The 10,649-nt window shown below is 35.8% G+C and overlaps 2 protein-coding genes across 2 annotated transcripts; one reads left to right on the plus strand and one right to left on the minus strand.

Moving 5' to 3' along the window:
• Positions 1-163: 163 nt before the first annotated feature.
• Positions 164-2,438, minus strand: Fntb (Farnesyl transferase beta subunit). Its single transcript, XM_065355657.1, has 11 exons — positions 2,272-2,438; positions 2,098-2,196; positions 1,877-2,020; positions 1,695-1,807; positions 1,484-1,609; positions 1,245-1,415; positions 1,032-1,161; positions 814-946; positions 621-729; positions 428-533; positions 164-357 (listed from the first exon to the last, which is right to left on the minus strand). Exons 2-11 carry the CDS (start codon positions 2,167-2,169, stop codon positions 283-285), a joined length of 1,179 nt encoding a protein of 392 aa, XP_065211729.1. The 5' UTR covers positions 2,170-2,196; positions 2,272-2,438; the 3' UTR covers positions 164-282.
• Positions 2,439-2,777: 339 nt separating this feature from the next.
• Positions 2,778-10,427, plus strand: ValRS (Valyl-tRNA synthetase). The gene is made up of 19 exons (XM_065355656.1): positions 2,778-3,108; positions 3,185-3,361; positions 3,434-3,558; positions 3,629-3,793; positions 3,871-4,072; positions 4,162-4,465; positions 4,542-4,666; positions 4,743-4,888; positions 4,971-5,087; positions 5,168-5,255; positions 5,336-5,509; positions 8,129-8,250; positions 8,324-8,580; positions 8,666-9,054; positions 9,145-9,291; positions 9,377-9,571; positions 9,662-9,785; positions 9,866-10,032; positions 10,107-10,427. Exons 1-19 carry the CDS (start codon positions 2,971-2,973, stop codon positions 10,332-10,334), a joined length of 3,390 nt encoding a protein of 1,129 aa, XP_065211728.1. The 5' UTR covers positions 2,778-2,970; the 3' UTR covers positions 10,335-10,427.
• The last annotated feature ends 222 nt before the right edge of the window (positions 10,428-10,649 follow it).

Below are 10,649 nucleotides of genomic sequence, written 5' to 3' on the forward strand. Positions count from 1 at the left end.
TCTGAATTGCTTTGAAGTATAGGTACTTTGAAGTGTTTACAACAAATCGTATTGATTTTTTAAGGATGTTGAACTAATGTGGTCAATTATCGTTGGAAAAAATCCAATATCAAACACTTGTAAAGCTCTTTCCTAAAGGAATAAAAAACAGCTTGCAATAAAATTAAGTACAAAAAAAGTAATTTTTATTCTCATACACTAGAAAAAAAATAATAAATAATACATGACTTAAACGTGGAATTTCAACGAATAAAATTAATATCGACGAATTAATAATACTCTTCAAGCGTTTCGAAAAAATTGCATCGCAAATTTAACGCAATTGTGAACTAGATTGTACAAAGGATGCACTGGCATCTGAAATAAAATTATCCCATTAGTCATACCTACGTGAAAATGACAATGCGATGATTTTTTTTTTACTTACAAGTAGATTAGATTTTTGACCTACGACATCGACTTCGCTACTTGGCAAATGTTGCGAAACAGAAAGACCACTAAGTGTGTAACAACTATGATATACGTCTCGAGGTCTGTGAACAATACGTATATAGCGAACATTAATTAAGATGAAGAATTATACATATTAGGGTGGTAATTTTCTTTCGATGTAGACGTACTTTCCAGGTTTATCGAGTAGACCACCGGAAGGGTGTTGACAGCATATTAAAATGTATTCTTGTAAGGCTCGATGACTAAATAAATGTTTAGATATTGCCTGTTCATCTTCTGAAATTGTTATCGAAAATATTAAATGGAATTAATTAATTTTTGCATCGTACTCTCGCATGAGGTGGTATTATTATTGTTTACCTAAGAGATTGAAATTTGCATACATGACTGAGAACACAGCTCCTTGCCAAAATGAATAACAACCGTCTACTAATTTATTCGTTCTTCCTTGGAAACCTCCTTCGAACGAAGTCTGCTTATTAACGCACCATCTCTGAAACAGTTTCAAAAAAAAAACCTTCGTTAGAATCGTTGAATTGGAAAGAAAAAGTTAAACTAGTTGAAAATCATCGCAATACCAATAAAGCTTTCATATCGCACAAATGCATCGAATTCAGAAGAGTTAAAGCAGCTACTCCACAAAAAGTATACCCTCCATGAGCTTCCATTCCTGGACAGCCGGAAAATCCTCCTTCGTAAGTCTGGCAACTGTATCGAACACGAACGAATTTTTTTTACAAAATCGAGTCTAAATATTTCACCCACGATGAGATAAAAATCATAAATCTTACGCCACTATCCATTCGGCAGTATTTTGAAAAAGTTTATCAGTTTTTAAATTAATTAACGAAGCTACAGACGCGGCGCAGTAAGCTCCTCGAATATCAACTTCGCCATCTACTTCCAAACAGAATGCTCCCGATTTACATTTCGTCGACCATAGGAAATTTAATAATGTTTCGCTGAAAGATACGAGAAACGTTAATATTTTGTATTTTTTTTTTTGATTTAAGGTTCATTTCAAGAGTACCGATTGATAATGCGGAGTGCTTCTTCGCTGTTCAAACAACATAACGCGTTGACTGCTGCGTAGGTTGATGCTAAATGAGGTGCTTGGCCTGGGCCTCCTCCGAATCCTCCTTGAGGAGATTGACATCTGTTGAAAAAAAAATCAGTATTACGAAGAGGTAGGTAAATATACGTGCAATGAGGTTTGATAAATTGATAGAAAATTGAGGCACCTTTCTAAAAATTTAAATACGTTGGTTTTCAATTGATCAGGTAATTGGTGTTTCATTAAATTCAACGAATGACAGATCCAATAACACATCCACGTACGACTGGCATCCAAACACTGAAACGAACATCGTGATGATTATTTTGAAAAAATATATAATGAAGTAGTTGATCGTTCTCTACTCACGATATAAGTTGACGGTAAGTGAGTTAGAGATTTAGTCAGGTAATCTATGTGTTCTGCAGCTAGTAAAACTGGTGCATCCGGATCTATTTCTATTTTTTCGGCGTATATTCGAAATATACTTTCGATGGAATTTTCAACGATGATCTAAAACGTGAATCACAGGATGAGTAATCAGTTGTGAAAGAAATTAGGAATTTGACCATCGTCGTGATCAGACTTACTTGTTCTTGCGAGGTGACGGTTTTGAACCCTTCATCGTTCGTTCTACTTCGTTGAACATTCAAGAAATCCATGAAGAGTTGTGTTACACGATTGAGAACCTGAGAATTATGAAAATAGATAGCATGAATGAATGGATGGGTACGAAATTTAAGCGAATAATTTATGAAACTGACAGCTAAAATGAGTTGATGATTCAATTTTTCGGTAGATTTGAGGTCGGTTGGATTACTTTACTTTTTACAAAGGTGCTTCTCTTCGCGTAAATGTCAAAAGAACTGAAAATTTGAAATTTTTGCAGCTTGGTTTTCGAAAAAAAAATTTCCAAGTGTTTTGGTGATAAGAAAAGAATCATGAATCAAAAAAACCGAAGTGAACGAACGAAATGAATCGAAATTATTTTATTCCATGATACTTTTTTTCCGAAACGAAATAGTTGGTAACATTTATTCCCATTCATCGTATGAAAACAATGTTACCAACATACATTCATTGTAGCGAACAAATGCTGCTCGTCGATGGTTCCTTTGTAATCCGCTAGGTTCGCTAGTTACTTTTATTGAAAATTTCATGAAAAGTAATAGTACTATTTTTAACCGCTAGGTTCGTTAACTACTTGGAAACTATGCACCCAAATAATGTGTTTTATTCGTTTTAGTTGTTATCGCGTGTTATCGCCGAGTTTTGTCATCAAATCAAAGGTGCTTTGATTGCAACAGGCACGTTGTACTTTATAACACTCGGCTGATCTGGGATTATTACCATGTTTCGTCATTTCTGAGTCGATTCCATGGGATATTTGGTATGTAACGACGCATGACTATCTACTTAGAAAAGCTAACTCAATTCCGGTGTGTGCGAAAAAGCAATTCAACATGAATCAAACAACCGAAAACGCGCCTCCAAAAAGTGCCAAACAGTTGGAGAAAGAAGCCAAGAAACTCGCCAAACTCGAGAAATTCAAGCAGAAACAAGAACAGAAATCAGCGAAAGTCAGCACCGATTCAAATGAAGTAAGTCTTAATCACGGTTGATCCGTTATTCGAACACATAATTAGAAATTTCATTAACACGATATTACTTTGATAGAAAAAAGATAAGAAGAAGCCTCAGAAGAAGGAAAATGTGGAATACAAGGATGAAACTGTACCTGGAATGAAGAAGGATTTGTCTCAGGCTATGCCGGATACTTACAATCCTGCTTATGTGGAGTCTGCCTGGTACGCTTGGTGGGAGAAAGAGGGATTCTTCAAACCCGAATATGGCGTAAGATTAATTTCTACTATTCCTCTTCATCTGTATTTATATCATATAATAATAAATTGCTTAATATTGTAGAGAAAGTCGTTGCGGAACTGCAGCAATGGAAGATTCGTAATGGTGATTCCTCCTCCTAACGTAACTGGAACGTTACATGTAGGACATGCTCTAACTAACGCTATAGAAGATGCTTTAACAAGATGGTAAGTTCTTGTTGATTTTTCTCGTATGAAATTTATTCGGTCATTTTGATCAATCATTGGTATTTTGCAGGAATCGAATGAAAGGTCGATTAACTCTGTGGACTCCTGGATGCGATCATGCTGGAATCGCCACCCAAGTAGTAGTTGAAAAGAAATTATGGCGAGAATGTAAAAAAACTCGTCACGATATCGGTAGAGAAGAATTCATCAAGAAAATATGGGAATGGAGAAACGAGTTAGTAAATCAATATTCAACTTATGCTACGGTCGTTGAAATATTTTTCAAGTAAACGAGTTTTTTTTTTTGTGTAGGAAAGGAGACAGGATTTATCTGCAACTGCGCAGATTGGGATCTTCTTTAGATTGGGAGCGAGCCAGTTTCACTATGGATCCTAATCTTTCCAGAGCTGTTACCGAAGCATTCGTTCGGCTTTACGAAGAAGGTGACATATATCGCAGTAATAGACTGGTGAATTGGTCTTGTACGTTGAAATCTGCCATTTCTGATATCGAGGTACCTGATAAATTCAATCAAATTCTATAATTTTACCTTAACCAGTTCATAACTGACTAAAATTCATCGTACTCGATTTCAATCGACAGGTAGATAAAGTAGAATTACCAGGCCGAACATTCCTTTCAATTCCCGGTTACAACGATAAAATTGAATTCGGTGTTTTGATATACTTCGCCTACGAAGTAGCTCGTGACTCGGAAAAGGATGAAAAAGAGTACGTCACTGTGGCCACTACTCGTATCGAAACGATGCTCGGAGACGTAGCTATCGCAGTTCATCCTCAAGATGACAGATACAAGCATTTGCATGGTAAATTCGTCGTGCATCCATTTTGCGATCGAAGAATTCCCATAATATGCGACGATTTCGTGGAAAAAGATTTCGGAACTGGTGAGTTCATCGTAGTATGTATTATGTTCGATCGTTATCGATAGAATGAAAAATTTAATGCGATATCGTTTCGTAGGCGTTGTTAAAATCACTCCAGCTCACGATCCCAATGATTACGAAGTAGGAAAACGACATAACTTACCATTCCTTACGATACTCAGTGACGAAGGATTGATCGTCGGAGATTGTGCCCAGTTCAACGTGAGTTCTATTTTAACCCCATCTTAGTGTATTATCAATGTTCAGCGTTAATTTTTTGCGATTTTTTTTGGTGTAGGGAATGAAACGATTCGATGCTAGAAAAACAGTTTTGGAAGCACTGAAACAGAAAGGATTGTATCGTGAAACGAAAGACAATCCTATGGTGGTACCGGTGTGTAATCGATCGAAAGATATTATCGAACCTTTAATCAAACCTCAATGGTTGGTAAACGTATTTTTTTAACGTTGACTCGTTGAATACACGATGAAATAAACATTCTTAATACGATTTCTGTTACTCTAGGTACGTAAAATGCGATAAAATGGCCGAACTAGCGTTGAAAGCTGTTCAAGACGGAGAGCTAAAAATAACACCGAGTAATCATATCAAAATATGGAACCATTGGATGGAAAATATTAGGTTAGCATCGTTATTTTTTTTAAAAATTAATATCCTATCCGAGTTTATTTTTATCAATTGCGTGTTCGTTTAAATTACAGAGACTGGTGTGTTTCGCGGCAGCTGTGGTGGGGACATCGTATACCAGCTTATCGTATCATTATCGATTCCAGTGAAAATTGCTCTGTCGTAAGTTACTAATTAGAAGAAATTATTATCGTTTGATAATATTCGCTGTTCTAGGAATAACCAATGTGTTGTAATTGCAGAATGAAGACGAGCAGTGGATTTGTGGTCGAAATGAGCAAGAGGCTAAAGAAAAAGCAGCCAAGAAATTTGGAATACGCGTTGATAAAATAACTTTGGAGCAGGATAGCGATGTTTTGGATACTTGGTTTTCTTCGGCTTTGTTTCCGTTTTCTGTGTTTGGCTGGCCTGATGAAGTTAGCATCTATTTTATATCATTTATCAAAGAGGAACTTTTTCAACTGGCACTCTGTAATTTGAACGAAACCGACTTAGACAGAAAGAGTATGCGCTGGAGATCATTTTTGGCTAATTTTAAAAACTTTTCTTTTTTATATTGTTTTTTTTTCATTTTTTTTTTTAAAGAAGTGGTCTAGTTTGAGTTGGGTAGAAAAAAAATAATGTGCTGAAGATCATTTTTGGATTTTTGAAGAATTTTTAAAAATTCCAAAAACAACTTTTTTATGGAATTTGATTTTTTTTTGGACAAAGTGATCCTGTTTGAGTTAGATAGAAAGAGCATGTGCTGGAAATCATTTTTGGTAGATTTAAAAAATTTAAAAATTTGAAAAAAATCAACTTTTGTATAAAATTTGATTTTTTTTTTTTGAACAAAGTGATCCAGTTTGAACAATTTCATTAATTCAAGTGAATGAAAAAATCGCTGGTGGCTTCAAAATGGCCTAACAGCATAGTCCGGCATATGACAATAGGAGTAGTTGCATCCCCCCCGATCCTCCGTGACAACTTTTTTCTTAAAAAGGACATCCTAAGAACATTTTAAAGCAAATTTGCCAAAAAAAAGTTGGCCTTACTTACAAAATGGCGGCTATTTTGATTGACAGGTCAGCCGAAATCGCAGATTTTGCGTTTTAACATAGGACTTGCACGAACTTTTTCAAACTTTACAAATGTAGATCGAAAGATCTTGTAATAATTTATCACCTGTCAAAATTTCAAGTGCTAAAGTGCATTTTTCGATTTTTGGTGAATTTTTGAAAATCAAATTTAGGCCAAAAATGAGGGGAAAAATCAAAATTTTACCAAATTGACCAAGAAAGCTGAAATTTGGGATATACCCTATTTTCCGACATGCCAAATCGATTGGAAACGGTTTCAACCCGTTTTGAGCAGTTCTGGAGCCTCCACCAGAATTTTGAAACTCGAAATTCCCACAAAATTCCATCAAATTGGAGTTTTAAAGCTAAAATTTATTCTAAAAACTAATTTCAATTCGCTACGAAGTACTGCAGGTGAATTTCAAGTCGTTTTGGATCCTCCAGCGACTTTTTGAAAATTCCTGAAGCCTCCAGCAGATTTTTGAAACTTAAAATTTTCACCAAAATTTCATCGAATAGAGATGGAAAGCTGAAATTTTCTCTACACTCCAATTTTAACACCCTCTGGAAACGACTTCTGGTGGATTTCAAGTCATTTTAGAGCCTCCAACGACTTTTTTGAACATTACTGGAGCGTCCAGTAGATTTTTGAAACTTGAAATTTCCCCAAAATTTTATCGAACCAAGATGGAGAGTCGAAATTCATTCTGCAAAGTAATTTCAATACGCTACGAAGTTGGCTGCTGGCGAATTTCAAGTCGTTTTGGAGCCTCCAGCAACTTTTTGAAAGGTTGTATGACGTTTTTTTTGGAAAATTGAAATTTCCTAAAAGTAGCTGGAAGCTTCAAAACCATTTGAAACCACCATGTAGTCTGCGAAGTAAATTTCAGCTTGCCAACTCCATTTGATAAATTAATGTTGGAGAAATTTCAAGTTTCAAAAATCTGCTGGAGGCTCCAGTAATTTTCAAAAAGGTCGCTGGAGGCCCAAAAATGACTTGAACCAACCAGAGGTTGTTAAAATTGGAATGTAGAGTAAATTTCAGCTTTCCATCTCCATATTTTGATGAAATTTTAAAATTTGAAGTTTCAAAAATCTGCTGGAGGCTTCAGTAATTTTCAAAAAAAGTCACTGGAGGTCATAAAATTACTTGAACCCACCTGAAGTCGTCTTCAGAGGGTGTTAAACTTGAAGTGTAGAGTAAATTTCAGCTTTCCATCTCCATTTGATGGAGTTTTATGGGAATTTCGAGTTTCAAAAATCTGCTGGAGGCTCCAGAACTGCTCAAAACGGATTGAAACCGTTTCCAATCGATTTGGCATGTCGAAAATAGGGTATATCCCAAATTTCAGCTTTCTTGGTTAATTTGGTGAAATTTTGATTTTTTCCCTCATTTTTGGTCTAAATTTGATTTTCAAAAATTTACCAAAAATCGAAAAACGCACTTTAGCACTTGAAATTTTAAGAGGTGATGAATTTTTGCAAGATCTTTCGATCTACCTTTGTAAAGTTTGAAAAAGTTCGTGCATGTCCTATGTTAAAACGCAAAATCTGCGATTTCGGCTGACCTGTCAATCAAAATGGCCGCCATTTTGTATGTAAGGCCAACTTTTTTTTTTTGGCAAGTTTGCTTTAAAATGTTCCTTAGGATGTCCCCTTTGAGAAAAATGTTGTCCCGGAGGATCTTTGGGGGGGGGGGGGTGCAATGGACTAAGTTGTTGATGCAATTCGTTCAAAAAATTCATATTTTATGAAAACATTCGAGAATAGCCACTAAACAGCTTTTTTGAATTTATAAACATTTTCAAAAATTCGTTCGAAATCCAAAATTGAATTTTAGCTTCTGAAATTTTGGTCAAGGTGAATTCAAGACATGATCTCTCGATCTAGTTTAGTTTCGTTTAAATCAAAAACTATCAATTCAAAAGGTTTCCTCGTAAGCTATTTCACTCTAATTATCATTGTCCTCATTTCCAGACCGAAGATTTGAAAATATTCTACCCGAACACGTTGCTGGAAACAGGACACGATATTCTATTCTTTTGGGTAGCCAAAATGGTATTCTTAGGTCAACGATTGTTGAATAAATTACCTTTCAAGTGAGGAACCTGAAATCATTCGTCATATTTGCTCATCGTAACAAACCCATTAATCCGACGGTTTCATTTTCAGAGAAGTATTCTTACATCCAATGGTAAGAGATGCTCACGGAAGGAAAATGAGTAAATCGTTGGGCAACGTGATCGATCCCATGGACGTGATTCAAGGTATAACTTTGGAGAAACTTCACGAACAATTATACACCAGTAATTTAGACCCGAAAGAAATTGAAAAAGCCAAGCAGGGTCAGAAACAAGATTACCCAAACGGTATTCCCGAATGTGGTACGGATGCTTTGAGGTTTGCATTATGCGCCTACATGTCGCAAGGTAAATAACCCATCATCTATGAGATCGATTCCCAATTAAGTATTTGACTATGTTTCTATTTTTTTTTTTTTTTTTTTTTTCGCAGCTCGAGATATCAACTTGGATATATTACGCGTTCAAGGATACAGATTCTTCTGTAATAAAATCTGGAACGCGGTGAAATTCGCATTGATGTATTTACCTTCGTCTACGAACAGTGCGAATTTGACATCGACGTTGAGCTCGAATTGCGATTGGTTCAAGAACTCGCACGCAACTCGAAGCGAACTAGAAGCGTTATCAGTATTAAATACGCGTTTAGCTAATTATAGTTACGTGAACGGATATCAGTTGACGGATGTCGACTTAAAAGTATTCTCTTCGTTGAGTATCGGCGAAAATAATCATATTGATAGCGAATCTTTTCCACATTTGATTCGGTGGAAGAAGCATATGGCTGCTCGTAGAAATCAATTGCACCTTCTTAGTATTAAGGTGAGATATCGTCTACGTTGCTGCATTTTTTGGGAGGGGGAGAAGGGAATTCGATGTAAATTTATTGAATTTTTTATTTTTGATAAACAGGAAACTAGTCCGATGAATCTGTGGATTATGAGCAGATTGGCGGCTGCAGTAGAAATGACAAATAAAGGATTCGAGAATTATGATCTTAACGCGAGCACAACCGCTTGCTATAATGTATGGTTGTACGATCTTTGCGATGTTTATTTGGTACGGTTTATGAAAATTAATCTTTTTTATTCTCTAAAATGTTCGATGAATTATTTATTTGGTTGTTCATATATATTTTTTTTAGGAATCATTAAAACCGGTGTTCGCTTTGAAAAACGAAAGACTCATGTACGATGCTCAACAAACGCTCGTTCATGTGATCGACTGCGGATTAAAATTACTGTCTCCGTTTATGCCTTATATCACCGAAGAACTTTATCAAAGATTGCCTCTGAATAAGACTGCTGCCAGTATTTGCGTAGCTCCGTATCCAGAAACGGTGAGTTGTGCTGTTGTGATCCACGAGTAATTATTTCATTCAGAATTGAATCGTAATACTAATAAATACCATTTTATCGTTATTTTGTAGCATGATTATGTTCAATGGCGAAACGAAGAAATCGAAGCTCAAGTAGAAATGGTAATGAAAGTAGTGCATTCGATTAGATCAGCTCAATCCGATTACAATCTTCCCAAGAGTTCGAAACCGAATGGTAACATAGAGTGTTAGAAATTTCACGTTCCAGTTTCTTCGTATAAAATGACTATAATTCGTCGTTTTAATTCGTTTCAGCGTACATTTGCAGCACCGACGAAAACATGTCATCGTATTTAGTAAATTATAAAACTACTATTCAAACGCTGGCCTATTGCGGAGACGTCTCTATCGACCAGACACCCCCAGCGGGTTGTACAATTCTTACAGTATCCGATAAATGCCAAGTGCATTTGTATTTAAAAGTAAATTCAAGCAATGATTTTTATCTTAAATGTACAATCAAAACGCGTTACTAATGATGGAATTTTACTCGTAGGGTTTGATCGACGTACCGAAAGAATTGGAAAAAATGAAGAAAACCGAAGAAACAGTTTTACAAAATATCGCCAAACTGCAGAAAGCCATCGATGCGCCGAATTACGAAACCAAGGTTCCTAAAGAAGTTCGAGCATCGAATGCTGAAAAACTTAGCGCGCTGCAGGGAGAACTTCGTAAATTAGAAGAAGCTCAAAAGTCATTGCTAAATGTATTAAACTCGACGTAGATGAATGTGATGTTTGTATTGTTTGTACATTGTTCCGGCAACCATTTTGTTGCTCGGTATTTATTTATTTTTATAAAACGCAATTCGACGTGATTTTTCAAGCGTGGTTTGTTTTATTTTTTGGATTTTTCAGCAGTGTATAATTCGGCTGAGTTTGTGTGATGTAACGCAACGTGACGTTTTATTAATTTTTGCGCTGAACGACGCAACAGAAAGAATGGTTTGATTTTACGCATCAGGTGAAACTTTAATTCGTCATTCGTGTTCGAGTTCTACAGAAGATTACTTTTTGAAAAATGAAAATTCTTCGCCAAA

This window comes from Planococcus citri, chromosome 3 (assembly GCF_950023065.1).
Source record: "Planococcus citri chromosome 3, ihPlaCitr1.1, whole genome shotgun sequence".
Taxonomy (NCBI): Eukaryota; Metazoa; Arthropoda; class Insecta; order Hemiptera; family Pseudococcidae; genus Planococcus; species Planococcus citri.